Consider the following 26,938-nt stretch of genomic DNA (forward strand, 5'->3'; position numbering starts at 1 on the left):
CGTCCGGTTTTGCTTTACTACGTGTTGAAAAAGTCGCAGGAAGCGAACCGTGTCGTACTTGCGGAATTACTCCACGGAAGTTTCACCGAAGAGCATAGGCGAAAAAAGAAACTTGTATTGTGGATTCAAGTATCCATATCGTAAATCTTCAGCCTGTGTATTCTTTAGTATGTAGAATACGTTATAGAACAAAATTCGAAGGAGTATACGTATCTACTAGCATAGCATTGTGATGTGGAAGGCGATATAAATTTCGACAATTTAAGATACTGTCAAAAATAAATACTATTTAAACATTTTTCATAATTTAAAACATAAATGTTTAAAGTGATTTAAATATATTAAAAGTTAAATAGTTCAAATCTTTTAGAGCAAATATTTAATTGTTTAAATTTTGACTAGTTTTGATCAATGTTATTCTTACTGAAACGTCCAACTTATTCGGTTATTATTTATTATCTTGAGGGAATATAATTTTATATATAATCTTCTCATAATGTATGAATATAATTATTAATTTCTCGCAAGACGCGATACTATTTACGCGATTATCAAAGTGTCTCGGCGAGACAAACCGGAAAACAACTGCCTAACGAAATTGCATCTGTAAAAATCAAGGAAAAGTGAAACTAACTTCGGAATATCGTCCACTGAGAGCGCCAATGGTGCAGTTTCGAGAAATAAAACTAACCGTCGGCGACGGGAGTCACTTTCCGTCCGACGATACAAGGTCAACACAAACGTGCTAGTCAGGCCTGAGAGACCCCTGGCTTTATTATATTTAGCGTGCGCAAACAGCCGTTCTTGCAATCTACGAAGCCGGCGCGAGCAGCTAATGCTACTTCCAAAGTGACTCCATTATTGCAGTCGAATATATTATACAAACATGGCCGTAGCGCTGGTTAAGACCCATACCAGACACCTTCACCCGCCCTCGTTCTCTGCCACCCCGGACCAAACTCACCCCCGACGCCTTTATGCATTAGTGATGAAGTGCTTCCTCACCTGAAATTGTCTTTCTCGCCGAGACAGGCGCCGGCACGCCCGACTATCCACGGAACAACCTTTGTTCCCGGCTACGAGCACGGATGTCGCCTTCATTCCTCGCTATTTTCAGTCACTTGGGACAGACGGAGAGAAATAATTCAGCACGATGTATCAGCGGCAGCTGTATATGTACCTTCGACTATTCTTTCCTTTATTTAATCTTGCATTTCTTCCTTCAATTGAATCAAAGAAATGCGATGACTGACGTATAAGCTCTTAGAATTATCGCCAAGATTCTAAATAAGCTTCGAAAAAAATCAATTAAACTAGAGAAGAATAAACTCATTATTGCAAAAATTTGTAACGCATTGAAAATAATTAATAAGAGAAGGTATGTGTGTTAATTATCAGCTGAATTGTTCGAACAATTAAAATTTAGAAAGAGTAGCAGCTTGTAATCTCTCTCGTCGTATGAGAATTTCCATTATCAAAATTATCTGGCGAGAGAGATCAGAGAATTCAAAGAGAAAAAGAAAAGAGGAGAATTATTCCTCCAATCGCGCTTTAATAGTGAATATCGCGGCTCACTTCGATCTAGTTCGACCAAGCGGGAGTTTGCAAGAAGCAGAAGAATCGAGTCGACGAGGTAGACTTCATCAGAAAAGCGGCCCGGCAGAGAAGAGATTATTTTTTTAATATCCGAGATATCCGCGGACGGACAGATACGCGGAGTAGAAGTTGGGGGGAAAAAAACGACGTTATGGAGAACCGAGGCAGCCGACACAAGGAGCGAGAGGAGACGAGATTAATTTTAGAAAAGGAAAACAGGCGATATTGGTTCATTTGAATATCGCGCGAGCCCGCGCTCGCTTCTAAGAACCGAGAGGGGGAGACCGGTTTTTTATGCCTGCTACTTCGGAATATCGATAATATCCTTCCGAACGAATAATTTTATTTCTGTCTAGCTCTGTGTGTATATATATTATATGTGAGGGATATATTAGTTCTTTGGGATCTCCGCGCGGTTCGGCAACTTATACCCTCCATCGCGTTTGAACTTTGCCTACGTGCCCCGTCCGACCACACATATGCTCTTTTCCCTTCTTTCTGACGTCCGTATACCGAACGCGCTTTTGCGCTCTCTTATCGTAAAGGAACTTTTACGAGCCACCCGCCGTAAGAATTTTTTGCTAACTTTTATACGCACATATGTGAAATTTTACGTATGGGTTACTGTAGCATACGTTTCCTCTCTCTCTCTAGCTTTCTTCGCCAGCTATACATCTTCTAGAATCATGCTCGTGTGCGAGCCGTCATATATTATCCGAATGCGATTTATAAAAGAAAGCTTGATGTATTATTATGATAGCATCTACCGCGCAGCGTAATGTGTCTACTTTGCGAATTGCTCCGTAATGTCACAGAGGTGGGAAGAGGGGATGGGAAAAACGGGTTTTTCCACATAACGTTTCCGTAGTAAAAAATAAATGTATAAAAATGCGCGCTGACATATATTGAAAGCTCTACGAGATCTTCTGCATGTATAGATAACTGTACTGCAACAATTTCTATTGCGTAAATATTTTAACAAAACAATTTTTGTTTTGTATAAATATTTAAAATGACTATCGAACGGCGCGGTATATCAAAAATGTGTTATCTCTAGGCACCATTTTGTTATCTCTAGGCTTTGTGTACTTATAATGCTATAATCTGGTATAATAACAAAAATAAATACGTTAAAACGCGTTCAAACGTTAAAAAAATATTTAAAGGTATATAGAAATTAATTAATATTCTCACTAATGGACGAGCTGTTTCTTATCTTGTAGCTTTAGATAGGAAAAGAGCACGCACTGAGGGAGGGCTGGGAAGTAATTACTTTGTAGGATTCTTCCTGATTTTATCTACACGATACCCGAAATCCCGATTTACGTTCTCATTATCCAGGACGATACTCGCGTGTTATCGGTGCCACGATCAGAGAAAATTCTAGACACACTCCAGAAGGGAAACAATTATCTGTAGCGAATCACTCCGTACGTTGAAGGGAGTATCTTTCCGCGACATTGAAAACTTGTCTTCGTAGTATATAAAAATAACGACGTAAGGTAGGAATATGCTTTCTTACACAAACCTTTATAATTTATATTATTTATTTTATTCTATTTTATGCACGCGCGTTTGATATTCTCTCAGTTTCTATATATATCATTTCTCAGAAATTAATTGAAAATAATTTCAAAACGTTCTTTTAAATCTTTCATTTATTTAATTTCGCTTTCATTACTTGTACATTATTTATTAATCGCGTTTACTCTGTTTCGATGCTCGTTATTTATTGAAAAAAAAAATAGGAACAAGGTTCAATACTTGATTCTTGCGGTCGATTTTTCTTTCCGGTTGGCCTCGTATACTCGTGTTAACTTTAATTTTCCTTTGCGCGCCATAGGTACGGTAAGAATCGCGGAGGGTCAAAGGCGGAAAGTGTATATACCTATATATATACGCGTGTGCGTCAATGTGGAAAGTAAACGTACAACTTTAATACCGTCCGACAATTTAATGGTCCTCTTTCTTTACTTTTGTCCGTCGCGGGAGGATATTACCGGCGCGGCGCGGCGAGCAGGAGCTGGTGCTACGAAAAAGCAATTCGAAATGAAAGGAAACGGCGGCGGCAAAACTATACGGAAAGAAGAAACGGCTTTATCCGCCGACTCCGCAAAGAATAATTACTGTGAATGTTGAAAAGCGTTCGCGCAACGCCGCGAATACACAAAGCCGGATTAGGAGGGTAAGCGAGTCGAGTAGCAAGTCACTCGCTTATCTTTCCCCGTTGAAAAATGTAACGCTCGGCCCGCTCGACTTGCCTCGAAAGTGTACCGGGTTTCGTGTAAAATCTGGCGTGTAGTAAGCCGGCCCCGTCATATACCGCATCGACCGGTATCGACGTATAAAATGCATGCGCGACGAAAATGGGAAAATACTGAATGTGCCGCTCGTAAGTCGTCTCATACAGAAAACATTACGGATATATCGCCGGGAAAATAGAAACCTCTATATCATTCACGAGCTTTTCCTGCCCATTCTCTTTACGTTTGATTTATTCGTAGCGGACTCAACGTTTGTGCGCTCGCAACGTTTGTAGCGAAATAACGATGAATGTACGAACGCGAGACGGAGAGAAGAGAATCGATTTTCCCTCCAAAAATATATATCTTAAATAATTATAAACATTTACTCTGTTCGCAATGCCGATGATCTTTCGAGAAAAGCGGTTAAGAAAAAATTCGTACAGATAAAACTCATATACGTGCGCGGATATTAAGAATACTGAGATAATATTTATCAGAGAAAAGAGGGAAGCAGAGCTTACAAGCAACGTTTAATTTTGGTGTAATCTTGGGAACGCGCGGTGCGAGCGGAAAATACGAGAGAAATTACAGTAGTGATTACACCGCGTATATCAGGGGGGGGGGGGATGGATAAATATACGCTTGCGGGATGAAATAAAATCATTTTCCTGATTCTCCGCGTACGCGGACTTTTTCCTAGGGAAAACGCAAAATTTCCCTTTCAAATAGCCCCGCGCGCGCTCCGGCTGACCGGTATTATTCGGCCGCATGAATGGATGGAAATTGCCAAAAATAGCCGGAAACGGATGTGCGGAGGTGGCTGCCCTCGGTGAAGCCGAGGACGGGCTGGTGCGATGTGCGGGGAAAGGTGGTATTGGAGCTACACACAGTGCCATTACGGTGTAGTCGCGAGAATCGGTTCCCCGTTGCGCATTATTGTACCGATGCGATGTTCGATCAATGAATGCGAGAGCGTAATGGACGGATGTGTGGATTCTTCGTTAATGCCAGAGCGGCTGTCATATCTCGTTGCAGTGATTATTCATAATTGCGTCAATCACACGCACGGTATTCCATCTCGAATCTGTATAGTCGCGTGAATATTTTTACGAAAAACAAAAATATGTTTTATTTGCGCGTGACGCCAAGCAGCACTCGTGTTATTCGATACTTTATTATTTAATAACAATACAGGTAATTTGTTTCTCTCATTCGTGCTTTTTATAAATGACGTGTCAATTCGGTATAGAATAGAAATAAAAATAATATTACATTGTAAAAAGATTTTATCTCGAAATCTCTTAACACACACACGACTTTCTATATTCAAATTCGTGAGAAAGAAAGAGAGAGAGAGAGATTCAAAGCTAGCTTACTACATTATGTAACGAAATTCTGCAACGCGCGTCGTAACCACAATTATCTAAAATTCCGGCTGGGCGACACGGAGCATTAAATAATAATCGCGCCCATCTTGCATAACTCCCGGTGGAGAAGGGAGGAAATGCGCGTACGACATGGAAACGCCGCGCGTCGGATTATTCCCGCGGTAGAGAGAGAGGGAGAGTCGCATTACAAACACGGAAGTTGCGAAATAATTCGTCACGCTCGGATGTGTGTGTACAATGATAGCTGATCCGTGTGGTGGAAGAAATCCCCCGCGGTGGGGGTCGGGTCGTGTTAAAAAGTTTTTAAATAATTACACAGAGAGCCGCGAGGATTGGAGAGGATGCGATGTGACGCGATGGCGGTGGCGAGATAGTAGTAGTGATAGTAGTAGAGTAATAGTAATAGTAGTCGTAGTAATAGTGTGAAGTAGAGCAACGAGAAACGGCGGAGTAAAGGGCGAGGGAGGAGGATGGCAACGGTGAAGGGTTGCAATTGAGTCGGATAGCGGTCGGTCGTCCCTTTTCCTCAACCCCTTTCTCGCACCGTTCTCTTCTCCCTTTTCCCCCATCCAACCCCTCTTTTCCCCTTTCCGCTCCGCTCACGTCTCCGTACATTCGCCACCCTCCTCGTTCCTCCCTGCGGGCATTAATGGGAAAAGTTTGCTTTTATCTTTTAAACGCCCGGCAACACTACTAATTTCTAACTTCGGGCGTTACTTGTACCTACTCCAACGGCCTCGAGTGTACCGGCACGACCAGTAACGCAGTCACTACTTTCCTGACCGATAGAAAATCACCGCCATTCGTTCTATCCGCGCGCGAGATCTAATGGGGCAGCTCGGCTTGCAAAAAAAAAAAAAGAACTGGGAACGAAAGAGAGAAAGAGAGAGAAAAAAAAAGAAAGGGAAAAAAGCCATCGGCGCATTTCTCGATGCACTACCCTTCGATCGGACGCCGCCGTCTCGTTTCAGATCGGCGAATCGAGACGTATTTTATTTAGAAGTTGGAGAGCGAAGTGTCGTAAGAAGTTTGCCAATTTAACATTATCGGACGTTTCCTTTCATTTTTTCCCAGAACCTACCACGTCAGCCGCATTTGAATAAAGGTCTCACTATCCGTGCTTGAACAATGGTATAAGTTTAAATTCAGCTTTTTTGCAGATCTATCTCTCTCTCGTTTAATGTGGAATTTAAAAAACTTTTTTTTTTGCTAATGTAATATATTTTATATTATTTTCTTTCTTTTTTAAATATACTTTTTTAAATGTAAAAACACGTAAAATATATTACGAGACAAATTACGAGAGTTTGGAGGTCCTTTTAATTCATTATCTCTTTCGGATTAATATATAATGCCAGCGGCATTAAGCTTATGGCTTATGGTATAAAATATTTCTAATGAATAATTTGTAATGCTTTTTAAAATCGCGATAAAATCGACAGTGGTATTAAAATTATTAACGAATGTTATACGGAGTTTATAATCGCTTTAGAAAAAAACGCGCATATAGACAGTTTCTCTCTCTCCGTGATTTAATTAGACGATCTTTGGAGAGATTGTTGCAAGGACGTCGAGGACACAATAGCGCGAGGAAAAGCGAAGCTGCTATTAAGATGCTAAATCTCGTCTAGCTGGATCAAAACCGTCACGCTCGAATGCTGGGAAGAGCATTTTCCGGGAAAATGAAAGAACTACACCGGCCACGCCCCTGTTTCCACGGCGATAAAACGTATTTTATCTTGCGTTTAAAATAAGTCGTAGGACCGGCCGCGAATGAAAGAGACAGAGCAACATTACTCGGGGTAATTATACGATGTCTCTCACAGAGGCGCAGGATGTAAGTTTAAATAGATTGAATAAGAAGGACAGTGGAGAAAGAACTTTAGTTAATTAAAAAATACATAATGCATAGTTATATAATATAACGCCCTGTATATTTTTGCCACTGTCACGCAATTCGCGATCTGCGAAACTGCATTATTACAATACCTGGCGCATCTTAATTCCGAGTTGATTTTTATTTTGCCCTCTGCATTTGGTTCTTTGGCGCGTCGTGCAATTTCCTCGATGAGGATATTATCTCGTCCTTTTTCCTCCTTTCTTCGCGAAACATATTTATAAAACATAATTATGCTGCGAAACGACTTAAGGCTAAGTCTCGCTTCGGCCATTTATTTCTACTTTGTACCTTTGTATCTGCATGCAATTCTTTTGCGATGCTAACAATATTACTTTCTCTTCTTATGTGCGTTAATTACGAAATATAATTGCAAGATGACTCATAGTGAACAAATTATGTAATAGTGTACGAAATTACTTGAAATCCGCTAATTTTGCGGTTATCAATTTTACGGATAGCCATTTCTTTGAAACATAATTAAGCATAATTATCGATTTCTTTTCGTGATTTATTTATCGGAGAACCGAGAATCGCCAAAAGGTGCCGTCAGTCGAGAAAATTACGTTTCAAAGGTATTCAACGCCTGGTGGTAGGATAAGAGAAGAGCTCGCGCCATTTTAATTCTGTACGAAACGATTAAGCGGATTTCACGTCGCGTTTAAAATAAACCGTCAGATCGGCCATGAAAAAGCGCAATGTCTTTGGCGCGGCAATTACAACGCCGTCCCCGTTTAATTAATCCTCCCTCGTTCTCCCGTGAAACCTTCTTACAAGATGTACCAAGAGGGTACGAAGAGAATTGGAGGATATACGAGATCTTTCGACGACGAGCTCGGATTCCACGCGATTATTGGTCTTCTCGTGCATGATTAATTAACCCGCGTCGTGCGATGGTATGTCTATCTTACCTTACCGACCTCGCTTTTCCAACGTGTGTGTATACATATATTACATACATGAATAACGATTCACGAGTATGTATATATATACATATATACATATATACTTGATTTCTGAGTTCTGAGATATCGTGACGCGGAGAATTTTCAGATCGAGGGTATGATACGAAAATTGATCGTTTATTGTGTTAATGAGTAATATTTAGCATTTATAGATACATGGAATTGTACAACAGGAAAGATTCTATACTAATATAATATACTGCTATTATAAATTCATGCCCACCGTATCACGTTACGGCGAGAGTAATTGAGGTTAACCACTGGCTCGCTATAAGGCCGGTTTATTAAAAGGAGTTAATGAGCAATAATTAACTTAAAATTCTCCGAGCGCAATATATAAAAATATAAAGCGCAACTAATTAAACTCGGATTTTGTCGAAATATCTCATGCTTGATAACTTTTCCATATCGTTATAGGCACGAGATATATGATTGAAATTAACACTATTCTCGTTTTGAAGTAGATTATTAAAGTATATTAATTATTAATAATTAATATAAAGTATGCGAACAATTAACGTAACGCTTCGAGATCGCTTTCTTGAAAGAACTTGGTCGAAGAATTGTACCGCATACGTAACAAATTTATATTATCTCCATAACAGATTACGCGGAGTGTAATTAGAGTTAACCCCGTCCGTCCCGTCGTACAACATTGTTAATCCTAGTGGAAGGAACCGCGATTGGCCGGCCGTTTCGTGTCGCGGCGAGATAAAGCTGTCCGGAAGTAGTTTAAGCCAGCCACGGACATAACTACATCTGGACCCATTAGGGCCGGAGATATAGCTCGTTACAAGACAACGAGCTTTCGACCTCGATCCCTCCGAGGTCCAGATGCTAATGGTAATCAGGGGAACCGTCGAAGAGGGTGAACCGAATCAGGATACGAAGTTTGATCCCGTCTATAAGATAAGGTAGAACACGGCTTCCCTTCTGTACGAGGATAATGCGAATAAACGGGGAAGTTACTTAATATACCACAAATTAATTTTATACAATCGTACAACCAAGTACAACGCTATAAAAATTTATTAACGCGAGACAAAGTGATGGAGAAAATCGATGAAAGCGACGAATCCTGATAATATTCCGTCGCGAAGCGACGTTTCTAAGCGCCTCTCGCAAAGGAGATTAAGGGAGCCAATTACATTGATAGAATACCGTATGCACTCGTATCGCGTGTCTATGCACCTCGCTATACAGCACTTCGCGTTGATTAATTCAACTTGCATACTCGAGAACTGCGTTGCGTGAACCGGCGATATCCTCGATAAATGCAACACGTATAATGTAATGCGCTGTTGTAAACCGACACGTTTAATCGTTTGCTTAATATTCTTTGAAAGTATTCTATATCTGTGAAGAACATCGATCGAATGCGCGATATGTATCGTTCCGGGATCTAGCGTCTTCGGCGGGACGCCTGTTATAGCGCAGACGAGAAACGTTCGTTGGTCTATGCAAATTACTGCCGGTGAATGCAGCCGACTCGCGGTTATACCGTATCAGGCTTAACGTGCATTAACATACGTAAGACCCCGCCGCGCGGCATTATAAAGTCTAATATATGTAGGAGGCGGCCCCGGCGCGTGCCGCGAGCAACTTTGCTGACTTGCTTAACTTTGGAATTGGTATAGTTCGACCAAATGATACAACCGCGTATATACCGCGATCCCGCCGCTAAATGATAATTAATTATGCAAACGCAAGAGAGCCGTAGAGGGTAAATCTTTCTTTGTATAAATGTACAGATAAAAATGTTCCCCCTTCTTCTTTCTTCGCTTCAATGTATGTGTGATAAAAATATATACATTTTATTAATTACATTGGAAAGAAATTTCTTCAATTTTAGGATATTAAGTAAAGTAAAAATTAAATTCGTAGAACGTGTTTTTCACTTCAAAATGTATGAGTTCTCTAAGATCTTTTTGTCTTTTCCTTTTCTAAATTTGTAGGATTCATTAAAAATTCTAGAACGGACTTGTTATAAGTAACAATGTTTCTCTCTTTCTCTCTTTTTACTCGCGCTTAAAGCGCCTGAGTTTGCATCAGGTACAAGTCACCGAGTCATGGTTCCGTTGTCGAGAACGAGCTAATCGTATTCACGCGCGCTATCTGATTACGGTGCTACACTATGTCGCCGTCATAAAGCGAAGCGACGTCTACTTTAAAATCTAGTATGCATAATGCATCGTATGCACGCGGCAAACAAGAAGGGCCGGGGATAAACGCGAACAAAAACACGTTATTCTCTTGCGCGCGCGCGCGCGCAGCCAGTTAATCATCGGGCAGCGAAGGAACCTCATTTGGAAATGTCTCTCTGTGGCCTACACTCCAAGAGAGACCCTACACGTGGAAATAAAAAGGAAAAGCTCGAGCATGACATCGTTCCACAGGCGCGCTTTCCACGATACTTTTTTAATATCACCTCTCTGTTATTCCCTACCTTTTGACAGATTCCAATTCATCTGCAACTGCACATTTTCATCTCACATAAAACTGACAGCTCGCGACTATATTTAGAGCTCGGTGTATATTAAAATTATCTACATGCGCTTTAATGATAAATAAATTACTACTTTAAAAAAAATTCGCTTCCTTGACAGTTTTCACTCTCTCTCGATTATTACAGAGAATAATTTATTATCTTTTTTTTTCTTTCGATAAAAATTAATGATACGAAATGTATTTTTGTCATATAAAATTCTTTTCAAAGTTTAGTAAAGTAGAAGTTTTAATGATACATAAATTCTACACATACATATATTTTTTCAAAAATATAAATTGTACCAAGAACATTTCGTGATTCTTGTGCAACGAATAAAATTTGAATGTGGATGTGCAAAACATTGATTTTCTTATCTCAATAAAGAATGACGACATAAAATATCCATTTCAAAATAGGATACTATTTTGGAGCAACAATACGAACTGTGCATGACGCGGTAATACGAAATCTTTTGGTCTTCAAAGGGAAAAAGAATGCAGAGAAAATATGGAAAGAAAGGAAATGGGCACAAACTTTTTGAGGACAGACATTGAGATCGCTTCTTTTAACTCATATATTCTTTGAAACATATAAATAACGCAGGAACATATGACGGAATGTTAAAATAATGAACGTTACGAGAATTTTAATGATTAGTCTTGATCTATCATTTACATAGGATATATTTCTCGCACATTTTACATTAGCTAAATTGAATTGAATAATAAGACTTAATAACTGATTTTTCGCACGCACTCTAAATATAACGAAATATTATGAAATAGAACGCAAAAAATAATTTTGATTTGATTTTTATTTCCTCACGATAAATATTTCTCATATAATGATATATCTCTGTCAAATCTTTCTTTAAACGCGAGAATCGCGATTTATAAATCTCCACTTCCGCTTTAACCGCTCACTCGAAAATAATACGTTAACGTTAAAAGGAAACAGTGTTCTGCAATAGTGCAAACCTAACGCCCGAGTTGATATAAATCCAACGTTCGTTCCCACGAGTAGCTTCCACCGGGCGGTAAGAGACGGATCAGACGGAGCTACAGTTGCGAAGTGGGAGAGGAGAGGTGGAAGTGGTGCTAAATTCTGCAAAAAAAAAAACGAAGATTAACCTTTTGTCTTCGGGCCGGCCACGGTGTTCCTTTGTCCGAGTTGAGCACTCTGTCGTGACACTCTGTTTTTGTTCAATGGCGCGCACGATCCACTCCCTTTCAAATTCTACCGCGTACTTTCCCCCGCCCTTCTTCTCCTCCCTCCGCAGACTGGCCAGCGGTGGTCCGATCCTTTCGGGGTTCGTTTCAACCCCCATTCCGAATGCCTCGGCAGCAACCCTTTTACACGACCAGGCTTGCGTCCAGACATTCAACTCCCCCCGGCCACATCTACCCTCTTTCCCTCGCGGCAAAGTTAAATCCTATGGCTCTGTAAAAGCCATCCTCTCCGTGCTCGCTTTCCATGTTACCCCGGCCGGCGTGTTTCTCCGGCTTTTCCCGACGGCGGGCGCATGCAAAGGCTTGAAATATTTTAACCAATCCTCGTGAAACATGGCCGTAAGTACGGTATCTGGTCTAGTCACTGGCCCCTATCGCATTCCCTTCTCGTCTCCTCGACTACGAACTCTCGTCTTTTTGGCGGTGCGCGCACATGGTTCCAGAAATGAGCTAACCGACGTAATTCCTGCCGTTTATTTTCCGCCAGAAGTCGGAAGGCAGCGCATCTTCCGAATCGATGAAAAATCGACGGAATAAAATGTTTAGTGTATATGTAAGATGTAATATAAAAAAGACATGAAAAATATCGACTACTCTTCTTATAATTACTAGATATAATTAATACATTATTCATTTGAAGAAATTTTATCAATGTTGTATGGTTGACCAAATATATAATGTACGAATAATTTTATAGATAGGAACTTGAACAAATAGATTATAATGAGAACGTTATTCAAATAGTCGTTTATGTTTGCCAATATTACGTTGAAATGTTATACTTTATATTTTTAATAATTCCACTGAAAATGGTGAAAAATCTTACATTTATTTTATCGTTAGAAAAGTAAAGTTTAAGTAGAAATATAGTTTTAAATAAAGTTCGTTTTAAATGATGGAAAGTTGACGACTGTCGCTTATTATATCAGCCGATCCTTTCTCGTGTCGCTCCTGGCACAGTAAAGTAGAGTGCACTGAAGAACAATTCACGCTAAGTAAGTTATAGCCCTGAGTAAGACCGTGGAAAGAGAATAGGTCGGCCACTATGCGGTCGGTCTGACCTCACCGCGAGGCATTCCACTGCTACTTAACGCTCAATACGTCCCATTTAGGGCTGACCCCGCGTCTACTCTCACTACTAACGCCGCCTCGAGCGTCGACATTTCTGCATATTAATTTCACACGCATATGAATAATTAGGACTTGTATCGAATCTAAAAAAATAAAATATAAATGCTTAATAATAATATAATATACATATATTAAATATATATTAAATATATAAAAAATATATATAATAAATATATTAAATAAAAAATCGTTAGGTAATTCAATATCAAATCTTAATTTTATTTTATTACATCAATCACGAATGAAGCTAAAAATAGATAGAAAAAGAGAAGGGAGGGAGAAGAGAAAGAGAGAGACATTTACATCCTTTTATACTACAAATCAAAACTATTCCTCGCAGTTTTAATAGCGTTTTTCCTCTTTTTTTGTCCTCGCAGGGAGTAGTACAATGGGGAGAACAATGGACCGTTAGGTATTTTCACACGAATTGAATTTCGGGTGACTTGCTGAGCCGACGTTTTTCGCTAATCACTCGCCGATATACGATGCGGAACGCTTCGGCGAAGCGACACTAGCGGGACAATAGAAAATTTGCAGTCCGCTATCCACTTTATCCAATCGCATTTGCTTTTTAGTGCTTTTTTCCGAATGAGAAAGCGGCTATCGCGCGTCGTGCAAATCCACCCCCGCTTGAATTATGCGATTATCAGACATAACGGCCGGTGTACGTGCGGCCGCAACGCCGCATTGTTACAATCCTGCCGCGATGCATCGATCGGCAAAATGTCGTTACAGGCCGCGTGATCAAAAAATGGGGAAACAAAGGAAGAATGAATAAAAGAGAAATGGATTTGTTTCGGAACATGTTTCTAGAGAGACGTAGAGAAAAAAGCTAACGACGATGATGCGAGAAATAATGCCGGAAAATGCAACGGTAAACTCAAAAGATAGAAAGCATAAAGCAGTTACTACTTTATTGTCGCTAGTTGAATTACTATCTACACACATTTACAATTATTTGACGAAAAAAACAAACTTTTTCTTGCACGCAAAATTGCAAAATGCAGGAAAATAATGCCGATGAATCGATCTCGCAACAGATCGACGTAATAATTGCGCGCACTTAAATACACGCGAACGATTCGCAAGCGAGCGTTACTAGCCGCGAAATCTGGTCCGATTGAATTGTGCGATTATGAAACGGAACAGCTGGTGCGGTTCGATACAATTATTGCATCGATCGTCGCGATTTTTCGGGATAGTTGGTACCTGCGATTCGCGCTGGGGCAGAAAAGAGAGTGAGAGAAAGGGAGAGAGAGAAGGGAAAAAAGATTGAAGGTTCCACGCGTTAAAAAAAGAAAGGCCCGGCATCGGTGAAATACGGCCCAGAAAACCGAACGGTCTTCATAAATCCAACGCGTAAATCAGTCTTTATGGAGTCCCCCCCGGAGGGGGCAACGGAGGCTATTTGGAACACTGCGTGTATACAGGGTGTCCCGGAGAGATTGGGATCTCGTCGAGAGTCGCAAAAATGTACTTTCCAACGAAGAAACGTTTGATTTTTTTTAAACGCGAAAATTTGTTCGGACAGTCGCTATATCAAAACTCTTAATTCGAGAAACTAATTATCGAACCAATCGCATACCATATATACACACATTGATGATGTATATAATATAAATCGTAGAGATAACTGCATGCATATATACACATATATAAAAGCAAAGATTAAATTGACGAGATATTGCGATGCGATGGAAAACATCTGGTCCTTAAAAAGATCGCGCGGGATACTGTCGGCTACACGACTATCGAGATTATGAGATCGAAATTTAATAACAAAACGCGCACCGTCGACGCGAAATGTGTGCATCGGAATAAATCATTTTGCGCGACCGATAAATATTTCCACTGGCGTTGACCTCGAAAGACAGGCACGGCTATCGGTCACGGATATCGGCCAGTGATTTATCATCGATTAAACGGACGTAATGCACCATTGTTGCTGGAACATGCAGTCAGATAGCAGGCAGGTATATGAGGTCGTATCAGGATTTCGCTCATCCTGGTATTGGGTCGCAATCGGCTGTGTATCTGGAACTCGACGGGCGTGGAGGGCTCAGCGAAAGGGAATGCACCAGAACGAGCCACAATGCGCGCATTATTGCCGCAATCGGTTATCCCGAGACTAGCTCGTCTCTCCTAAGGACGTTCCTGGAACTGCATACAATGCGAATACATCCCGCCGAGGAATACTTTCGCAACGATATTACCGAGCGATTCGGCACACGCTATATCGAAAAACCAGACCAATCTTCTCGTCCGATTTTCGATAAAATCCAAAACATTACAGTTTGTCGCAGCACATCGTGAAGTAGATAGTGAAGGAAGAGAAAAAAGTTTTAATTAAATCCATCATTTTAATTATTTAAAGGTCGTTATTTTGGAAAATTTTTTCTTGGTAAATATTTAACAGAAATTCATCGTATCTCCATGGTATCTTCTTCTTTTTAATCGTACTCTGTTTCTCTTGACGTTTCTGAATGATTGAATTATCATATGAATGTTCGCTTTATTTGTATTTTATGAGTTTTGTAATAGGCCGTTTATTTAGAACAGCGACGCGATAAAATATTCTGAAAATTCCATTTCATAAACAATTTACAACTTCCCTCTCTTTCTCTTTCTCCTGGAGACCGCCGAAAGCCACGAAAATGTGTAGACGAATACTTGTTGTCACAGTATTCCCTTTTGCTTGCAAGCACGTTGTGCTTGAACTCGATATCGCGCGGACACAAAGAGGCTCGTCGATGCGAACTATAGTACCGGTATTATGAACACGATAGAGGAGTTCAATGTGACAATCCAAAGGATGTATTCAGCGCGCGTATCAGCCTTAATATCGTCCCAGTACCTATATATTTTCGTACGTGATTTGAAACGGTAACATGTCTTCTTAATAGATTGTCATGTGTTTAAAAGCTCTCAATACAAATTTGTAGAAAATTATCTTTCGATAAATTGGATTTTATAAATGTAAATTATTAATTTTCTTATTGGTTGTATGTACAGCACGTTACAAAGAATTATCAATATTCATTGTTTCAATAGTACGATCTTCAATTAAAATTCCATTCGCAGTTAAGTCAAAGATAAGTGTTTGTTATTTGTATTTTTAAAGCGCAGAAGTCACATCTAAATAATTCTTATTATTAAAAAGATACAAAATTATGTCTTGTTATCAGTTTAAATTCTCCCAAAGGAAAAGATCAATTAGAAATTATTCGATTAAACGCGATCTGTAATTAATACATTCCATTAATGGTGCGTTTAACGTAGTTTGCAGACGACGAACTATTTACGCGAAATATTTTCTCTTGTCGAAAGAAATAATTCGTATTTGAAGGAATCAAAGCGCTAAAGCGATCATGTAGAGCGCGCAGAGCTTTTCGCAGCGCGACGACCGACTTTCCACTTGGGTCGCCGTTTTTCCTCCGGACGGAAAAGCGTTTCTAAGCGGCGGGTTTAAAGGTCGCTAAGGTTTCCTCTCTCATTTTCAAAGGAACGACTCGTTGTACAAAGCCGGAAGGAGAGCGCGGCGCCGCACGAGTGTACCGAGCGCACACGTGTATAAATCGACGGTACGGGGCGATACGAAGGGAGGGTTAGGGGATTCGTAAATCTCGACCAGCGATCCCGGGGGAACCATGTCTCAGTCACAGCACGCTGCTGCAGAAGTTACGAGGTCCTCGCAGGAGTGCACACACACACATACACGTATATGTCGCGATACACAGCGCAAACCAACGACGGCGTTACAGGTACATACACTGAGAAACCCGGCGAAACCGCGTCAATCTCGCATTTAGTTAATGCGACTTTAATCCGTTAATTTAAGGTCGCGCCGTTACTCTCGGATTTATCGACGTTACGACGGATTCGACGCTCGACGATTTTAACGAACGACCGCGGTAAAACCTACCATCGATGCTGCCTTGTACGTGATTACACGTCTCGATAAAACGTGTTTCGAAGTCTTGGGTAAATTTTCGTGAGCTTAATGCTCGTGGTGTATAAGTTATATATCTGCATAATCTCCCTCCCCCCCCCCCACAGGAGAACAATATATAATTTAAATTACAGGGTTTCCTATTCATTTACATAGACATCTCAACATATCTTTAATATAATAAATAAGAAACATACACGATGTGTAAAAAAATCGAATATTCAAAAAATCAAATAATTTGTTTTTCAGACATGGATAGAAAAGAGAAAAATACCTACTAATTTTTGATAAAAACATAAAATAGGAAAATAACATACATAAAATAATAAGTCAGTAATATTAATTTAAAATTACGCAATTAGAGAAAATAAAATCAAAGTACACCTTTTTTTTTACGAGTAAAAATTTTTAATGAACACAAAAAATACGCAAAATCAATTATTGCAATTCATATTTTACAATATTGTAAACTTTCTGCATTTACAAAATCTATTTTTTCGAAAACCTGGGAAAGAACGAGGGAAAACGTCGATAAACGAGGCTGTCGGTCCGCAGGATTCGCCCAGTTGATTAATTTATGCCCTCGATTTTCAGTAGCGCACGAATTCCACGCGCGGGAATATGGGCCTGTTTCTATCTCCCTCTTTTTTAGTTACCGTGCCGATGCCGTAACATTTTCACGCCGGCTGATATCCGATGCAACGGGCCGGGGACATCGGGTCGTCGATTATCGCGCTTTCAGAGAGTCGACAGCCCATCGCGCTATTTCTGCCCTTCGTTGTGGATTTAACCCAGAAACACTCGACGACACATCACCTCGCAACGAAAATCGAAAATCGTAATTATACTATCCATTTTCTTATTTCTTTATTTCATTGATATCATCAAAAAATTGACAAAAATTCTTTGCGCGCACTAGACAGATTGATCAGAAGAATATTATATTTTATTTTATTGATTTTAACGTCAAAATCAATAGTTGATATTTTTAGAGAATACTATAATATTATAATGAAGATTTAGATGCAAAGTAGATAAAGAATAAATTGATGAATAAATCATATTCCTTGTTAAGTATTTGAAGATATTTTTTGTGAAATAAATAATCTTTGTATGTTAACGGAATATAGATATATACATAACGGAATATAGATAGAAATAGAATATAGATAGAAATTAATAAAAATATTATAAATCTTGACATAAGAGACTTATGTTCCATCATCAACTAGCATTAGCATTTTAATTCATGCGGATTATAAGAATTCCCCCGTTCCAACGACGCTGCTAAAGCTGGCGACGAAAGCTTGCTTTCCTTCGATGCTTTTTAGTTTTATATCTGGGTTGCGCAACCAAAGCATTTCTACTACGCCTGCAAGAGTGATGGGTCGAAAGACCGATATCGGAAAAACGGAAATTATTTTCAGGTTACCCGTCTCGTAAAATATTATCATTCGATATATGTATTAACGTTCAGCTCTATAAATATATAATCTTATTCTCTCGTTATGAATTTGAATTATTATAGGATTATAGGTTTGATGGATATCAATCGACATCTATTTTTTTTTTCAATTTGCTATAAAAATGCAGATAAATACAGCAATGATAATGTAATAATATCGTATCACTGAATTTTTTCACGATTTAAATTGAATATAATCTGTGAAATTTTCAAATTTTTGTCCAATATTTTGTACCTGAAGCGATAATAAAATCTTGTATATATATTTTATTTATCGATATAAAAATATATCGTATAAAAAAATAAACACTTTGTTTTTACATGATTAACTCATTTATAATTGTTGTAGGCGATTTAGTAAATCTTTGTTATTGCGTGTACGAGGAAGGGAACTCGCGGATCCTTTAAATAAATATCGATCAATTAACGAAATCTCTTCGAATCCCATGAACGTTCCCGTTACAGCTCTCGGTATTGGGAAACTATTGCGGGAAACTGTTATCGACGAAAGTCAATTAGCTCTGTGTTCGCTGGTCTGAACACACAGTGGTACAATAATGTAATAAAATGTTTATGTTACTGCACACCTGCCGCTTATCGCAGAATAAACCGAAGAGAAGATCGACCAGCTTGCTGTCGGTGAAGCAAAACTAGATCCAAGCAAACGTATCAGACATTAGTTGCATTAATTAAGTTTTGATCAACCGGTTCCAAGTCCGGTCATAGACTCAAATGCTGTATTGATTGAAAAAGGTTATTAATTATTAAAAATTCTTAAATGTTCTTATTCTAGTATTATATCTATAAAATAATCTTAGAAAAAGTATTAAAACTGCATAATAAATGTCGTGATTTATTGAGATCATATCGTACCTATCAGAAAAAGAGAACGTAGTTAATTAAAAGATTAACGTTAATCGATATTAATTTAATTCTTTAATATGGATTTTGAATTTTACAAACTTCTATTGAGATTACGGATCTAATTAATGAGCAATCAATGAGTAATTATTTAAAAAATTATATCATATTGTGTGTGCTATGTGAAACAAGTTTCATCATTTAATAAGAAGATATATACATGAAGTAAATGTTAATAAATGCAAATATTAACGACTTTTTGAAACTTTCTGTTTTCATATATCTATATTTCATTGGAATCTGCTAAAGTTAATTTGGACTTATCTGTCACATCAAGTATTAACTTTTGGCATCAAAGAATCAACGACGCATAATATTTTCATCTCGCATTTTATCTTTAGCTTGCGTTATAATCATAAATAGATAACATGTAAATCTCGCTGACGTCTCGTTAAAATAATGGTAATTTTAATCCTGCAACAATTTTCCTCTCTCTACGTTACTGATTCATAAATAGAACGAAGCGTTATTACGGACGATAATTACGCATGTTACGTAACGTAATTACATTACGCATCGCGGGTCTGTTGCGCATATCGGACGCGATATCGAGTAGGTACGCAAAAATGACACTCCTGGCAAACTGAGACGCTTTAGCGAGTTTGCTCATCGCATATACGGATTAATTCTGATGAAGGCTACGCTATCAGCAAATGCTGAAAATTTATTGGAAACTTCGACGAAGCGTGTATTTTTACACTAGTACAAATATTTTTACAATCTCTTTCTATCCCCATCGGTATAATCAATAGTGATCATCATTTAAACGGATTTTATTTTTTTTTTTTTCATATTTGTCTAATACACGAGATTTGAAAAGACGAACTAAAATCTAGAAAGACGATGAGTGGAGAAACAGTGACGCAACAATCCGAAAAGAGTGCGTATCACGTGCGCCGTACTTCTTTCGTGACAAGATAACGACTGTGTAAGATTCTTTTCCACCCGACTTCGTGTAAACCTTCGACTCTCTTCTTTCCGCTGATCGACGTCTCGCGAACTAACACTGGGCGCGCTTGAAGTGCAACAAGAAGAAATCGTCAAGTAGTAGTTTCGGAACGAAGTAAGACCGAGTTGGATTTAGTAGACGGAAGGAAGGAAGGATAAGACGGAAGGAAGTGACGGGGGGAAGAAAAGGAAACGTGGTTCGCCGGGAGAAAGTTTGCCCTTCAGGTCCTGGCAGCCACCCTCTCTTCGCGCGAGAGGCAATTTCTTAGCGTAACCTTATCACACCCCTCTCGTAAGATAGGTGCAACGGTGCCGCGTACTTGATAAAGGTTCTTGGCAGCATATCGAGAGCGTATATGCAGGATAGAGAAAAGATGCGCCAACTGCGTTCAAGTTTCGGAAAACAACGCGATACTAAGAGCGGTAATAAAAGCGGCATCGGAAAAACTTTCGTTGCCATTGACCTTTGACTGAGTTTCGTACGTTTTTTTTTCGCATTCTCGCGACCCTCTTACATACTTCTCCAATTATAGCGTTACATTATAATCTTATGCTCTATATTCATGGGAAGGAGGGATTGTCAGAGATATAATTGAATAATCGATAATCCGACAAGGAGATATTCCAATGATAGGTTGTATCGCCTATTAATTTGCGTATCTGATGTAATACGGTATAATTGTGCGGCGTTGAATAGCGATGAATCATCTCTCTCTCTCTCTCTCTTTGCGAAAAATATACAGCATAGAAAGTATACCTGGCTACGACAAAATCGATGATGAATTAACGAGATTGCAGGTGCAAGTATAGATACGATAAACAACTACTCCATCAATCGATATGACATGATCGATTAAAATACCTGTGCTCTTTCAAGAACGTATATTATACGCATATACATACATAGAACCCATTTTTCGCTCGGGCACGGCCCGAGTTACGTAATCGATTCGCTCTCTTCCAGCAACATCAGCCCGTTACCACTCGAATTTACACAGAGGCGTCATTCCGTTACTGGCAAATCGAGTGACCAAAACGCAAGCGTCGCGTATCATTTCGCCGGTTATATTCTCGAGAGATAGTACAATGGCGTTTCGGTGGCCTTTTAGCGAATGAAAGCTAACTCGGTCGGTCCTCACCTCCATCCCTATATAGACCGCGAGGGTTTCAGTTTCGAGTCGCATCGACCCGCCGCGTAGAGATTTACAGTAGAGGGACAGTGGTTCTCAAACGCGCGCGTGCGTCTTTATACGCACATACGATATATTTACGAAAATACATTATACAGACGAATATATTTGTATTTCTGTTGCGACAAATATATAAAATGTTTATCCATATATAAAATATTTTAAAAATAATTTTATTTTTTGAAAATTTATTTATTTCACGCGTATTCTATCGTACATTCTTTCGTATATTATTATTCTCAACTAATCTATCGGAAGTTAACTTCTATAGAAAATGGTATTTATTTTAATATCAAGTTATAACAATAATTTTTAAATGTAGTTATAGATTTATTCGCGCAATGTGTAAACAACTTTTTATGAAATGCAATGAACTAATCATAAAAAACAGAGAAACCAGCTATTCCTGCGTATCGTATTTATACATATACGTACATATAACTGTGTAGCTTATATGTAATATACGTAATGCTACATGCGCTCGTTTCTGTTTGCGCAAAACTTTGCATTACATGTAATATGTAATGTATTTCCCCTGACGTGCAGTCTGTTGCACGTACGTAGGTACACGCGTTTTCAATATGCTAACGAATATATGTAGAGTCCGCGAAATAGCTATTAAATACATTTGAGCAAATTAATCGTCCTAACGATTATACCATTATCGAGTGAGTATGATGAGAAAATTTGGTGCTTAATTTAGTGCTAATTCTTGAGCTAATATAATACATAGCGTTTTTCGCAGAGACGCCTTTCAAAGAGGAAAATTGTTTAAAATGATTTTTGGAGAAAATATAGTTAAATATAAATATATTGGAAAATAGAAGAGTAGATTTTTTTAAGAAATTGTTTTTCAGTTGTTATAAGTCATATTTTTCACGAATTTCTCCAATGGACTTTATTTTAATTAAATTTTTACTAGTAGTTGTAAACGCAATAATGAATATGATTGTTGAACAGGATGCAGGCAATTTCGATATTAATATTGACCAAGTACACATTGTACGAGTGTACATGTACTAAACATATACCACATTATAAATTGTACAATCAACATCATGTGGCAGATAGCCAATTTCGAGTTTTATGTCGCTACATGAAGCTATCTTACAGACATTAGCAAAGGCACGTACGATTTTACTGTAGTATGAAACGTAATAAACACGAGTAATATACATGCAAAGAGCTATATATAATATACATATATCTGTCCAATTCTATCGGAGTCGAGTGTCGGATATAATATCTCTGAAGAACGCGAGTATATCGGCTGCATACGCGTGAATATGTCCCTTTGTTGCACAATCGCGGCTAATTGTACACAATCACGTCTAGCAGCATCCATTGCGGACAATAGTGAGCTCAATGTAAATTGTCACCGATATGAGTATGTATCCAAACTTTAGTAACGGGACGCGATCATCGAGATATAATAATCGCTGTAAAACCTGTAAAAGCGAATAATGATTGTATGTTGAGATGAAAAGAATTATATTGATACAGAAGTTTCCATCAAACACACAGAAGAATATTGTTCTTGTTTCATTTGTATATATTTTCTCTGTCGTATTTTTCTTATATAAATCTCGTTTCCAAAAATATTAATAAATATTTTAAATATCGAATATATTGAAAAATCATATATAAACCGTCCATTGAGTGAAGCTGCAAGAATGTAATTAAAGAATGAAAATTGAGCTTTCATAATGATAAGCCTCGTTTTATATAATTAAAATTTAATTTGAGAGTTAATTACATGGAGACGACAGGTCGGGAAATTAAGAAGACTGCTAAAAGAGGAATCAAATAAAACTCATTGTCAGTGTGATTTAAATTCATCAATTAATTAGGTATTTTTTTATTTGTGTCTGTACATACATTCTATTCTGGTATAACAATAGATTCGGATTACGTACGATATATACATATTCGAATATTCGACTATTCGAATATTCGAAAACTCTGGATTGATCAAAGAAATGCAAGATAGCGAAAGGGATTGGCGTATCGTATAGAGTATAGACATAGCGTCATGGATCTCGCTAATGAGAGTAGCCAACGGGTAACGAGAGCAGACACGATAACGAGAATAGGCGCACGAGGTAACAAGAGTAACTGCGATAATGAGAATAGTCTGGATTGAGAGCGGCCTCGGAAGAAGTTAAGGGAGGAAGAGACGAACACAGATATATTGGAATGCAAATAATCGCGAAGCGCGACCGAGTATCCCCCGAGTTTGAAGGGCGATTTCATGTTTGAAGAGCGACAACCTTAAAGGAGATTGCGCCCGCTCGGGATTACTTCGGTAGTGACTACGAAAAAAAAAACATAAGGTGACATGGTAGGAGCTCGGAAATATTTAATAGAACTGTGTCAATATCTGCATGCATATACACACATCGCGGCGGGAAATTTTTCAGTGTATTATGCTTTTACTCCAAGGACTGTTTGTGTGTTTTTATTTTGTTCAAATAACACGCACGTGTGCGTACACATCCGCGTGTTCGCGTATGAAAAAGAGATAAACAGAGATAGGAAAGAAGAAACGAATCTGTGAGGATGATTCTGGATCAACAATTTTGATATCTCGTCGCCCGCGATACTATCCTCTCATTTTGTGGATATTAATATTGCTCCGCAAGTAAAGTGAAAGTATGGTGAAATTTTCAAAGGAATTGACGCCTTTCAAAAATCCGAATACCTTTCATAATCACGAGAGATTTTTTAATTAATGTTACCAAGCTCTTTATAAAATATTTTACAACTATATTTTTTCCATACATATTCTACAATTTAAAATATTATTATGGCACGAAATAAAAATTAATATCCAGAAATTTTAGTGTATTCAGTTATCTGAAATCTTCTCTTCATATATTTCATCACGATTCACGGACGTTCCCTCTCACAATCGAATCTCGCGAACGATGATGAGATTACAATTATTCGCGCTACGCAATAACGAGATAAATTAAATGTCGTTAAGGGGGGCGCGAAAAAATATATCTTTGAAAACTGTCTATGTAACGCGACGCCCAGCGTTGCGGGACGTGAGTGTGAAATGCACGTGTATCGCGATCGTTTTGGCGGCTATAACGCGATTTCACGGTATGCGAGGTACGCTGTGCGTTTCATGTTGTAATTGAGCTGGTCGTTTTGAAAGGCACCACTCGGCCCGCATTCCGTCGGGTTATTCTTCGGAATAACACGTCTCTAAACGTCGCGTGTCGAGCTATCTAAATCTACGATTTCACTAGCAAATACAGTTCTTCGTACAAAAAAATATAAGAATATATTGGCGAATTTTGTACGAAGTGCGAGCATTATTGATTATAAGTAAAAATTGTCGCGATTTCATTTTCTCACTTTTCACCCTCTCGATTTTCGATACAAATCTATCCAGATTAAACGTATTATGCATGAAATATAATAATACGTTAGTTTGGCAAAGAGCGAATAATTTATAGCGACGAGTGATTTTACGTAGTGAAATGTGACATATCGTAATTACGTTTAATACTGGTATTAACAAAAATGCGCTATGAATTTTGCCGGAAAGACCATGAGAAATTGACGTAGATCTCGCTGTCTATTTGGAAAATCAATATAGTGCGCGCTTGTACAAAGTGCCATATATACGTATGCTGTGTTTCAAACGCGAGTGAGAGGCTTTTCCCGATTTAAATTGGCATACCATTAATGTTACATATGTATGTATATTATGTCAGAAAATACTTACCCTCGATAATGGGATGACGCGGCTTGTAGGACATGTCTGAAAAGAGAGAAAAGGGTTAATATTAGTAAGATTAGTTATAATATATATATATACACGCAGTTAATTACTTACAAAGCTCGACATTCCTTTTTTATACCATCACCGTAATTACGACATGAAAATTTCATGTCGTGATTTTAGCAGTGTAACATCTAGACTGCATCTCGCATTAGTTGCCGCATTATTTTTTAATCCATTTTATGATTCTAATCTCTAGAAAAATCCACTATCGTAATTAATCCATTAATCATAATTAATCCGAAAATAAAAATGTGTCACCTTCTTGTAGTTTGATCGATTGAAATATTTGATTACAGATGGTCGTATTTGTAATTAAATAGTTTTTTACACAAATTACGAATTTGTTAATCTATTATTAAAAAATAATGCGATAGTCATAAGACATTCTGCACGTTCTAAAGTAATTCAAACGTGAGTCGCTGAAAACGGTATATATATTCCGGTAGAATAAATTCATAAAATAATATTCGAGAAATGCGATTCTCGTCATAAAGCTGGCAGAAGCCTTCTATCTTGGCCGTTTAAAATGCGAAATAATTGCAATGACACAATTAGCATTGCGCACAAGCTGCGAAAGAGACTGCCGTTCTACATGGAATTAAGTAATTTATATTAGCGCTTACGTCACGATAAGATTTATTCTGTTTAACTGATGCAACTTAATTAAGAACTTTAATTTAATTAAAGTCCACCTTAATTAGTGCCCATTCTTGCTGGTTGTCCGGAACGCGGCTCTTGTCGTATAACGAGTCGCGCGAAATGAAATATATAAAGCTACAAAGCATCTAGACAACTTAAAGAAAGCACAAATACCAATTTCTTGTATTTTAACATAATTTTTAATATAATTTTTAATATAGTCGTTTGACGGAGGAATATGATATAGGTATATATTATCGTTATTTGTATATCCTATGTGTTTATTAATCAAGTACCAAGCTACCAATTTTTGCTTAGAAATGACAATATGATAAAACCAATAGAGTTTGATGTTACGTGCCTAAATTGCATTTTCTCTATTTCAATTTTTAATTACAATATTTTAGATCACTTTTCATTTTCTACATTTTGATTTGTCAAATCAAATCGAATAATTCTTTTTCATACACGATAAATGAAAAGAGAACGACATAGCGTGACATAATTACGAAAAACGAACGGCAGGAAAATTCGGATATCGTGCTGCGCGTTTCATCCGCTCCGAAGCTTCTCGTGAAACTTTTAATTATCCTTTTCAGAGAACCCTTAAAAAAATTCCCTTTTTAAAGAGATTCCGTGCGCTTATATATGACTTCGAAAATAATTACAATTTTTCATGTGAATTTTGAGAGATATGGATTGCCAAACGGTGAACGTCCATCACGGAAGCAAAACGCGATCAATGAGATATTGCGTTATCATGTCGTCGCGAGATGGAAGAAAGTGACTGAGAAATTCCTTGAAGCGAAATATGAATATTTTCCGCTTTCAGTATCGTAAGCTCTAAACAAAATTCCGTAAATGGCGTATAAATGTATATCGCGAAAAAAAGAAAAATATAGCAGTCCTTCACGTAAAATTTCAAGCGCTTATTCTTCGACCAATTCGCACAGCGAACTTTTCCTTTGTAATTTAAATCGCGGTTTAATTATGGAACTATGCAGCATACAGACGTAATTCGTTCAATTCTATGTTTAAATCATGAATATATATATTTTAAAAAGGTTTTACATGTCGCGCGGATCTT

At 38.2% G+C, this 26,938-nt stretch overlaps 2 protein-coding genes across 6 annotated transcripts in view; one reads left to right on the plus strand and one right to left on the minus strand.

Moving 5' to 3' along the window:
• The window catches only part of LOC145935685 (agrin), a 495,549-nt gene that overhangs the window by 322,614 nt on the left and 145,997 nt on the right, over window positions 1-26,938 (minus strand). For all 5 annotated transcript variants that reach the window (XM_083037214.1, XM_083037210.1, XM_083037213.1 and 2 more), the window contains one exon: window positions 25,153-25,188. In XM_083037214.1, coding sequence (XP_082893340.1) covers window positions 25,153-25,186 — 34 coding nt within the window. In that variant the 5' untranslated portion in view covers window positions 25,187-25,188. The remainder of the gene's footprint in view (window positions 1-25,152; window positions 25,189-26,938) is intronic.
• Window positions 1-26,938, plus strand: part of LOC145935697 (uncharacterized) — a 231,744-nt gene that overhangs the window by 119,368 nt on the left and 85,438 nt on the right. The gene's annotated exons all lie outside the window — the stretch shown is intronic.

The sequence above is a fragment of the Prenolepis imparis genome, unplaced genomic scaffold (assembly GCF_030444845.1).
Source record: "Prenolepis imparis isolate NDT839.2.m4 unplaced genomic scaffold, iyPreImpa1.0 SCAF_4, whole genome shotgun sequence".
Lineage (NCBI taxonomy): Eukaryota > Metazoa > Arthropoda > Insecta > Hymenoptera > Formicidae > Prenolepis > Prenolepis imparis.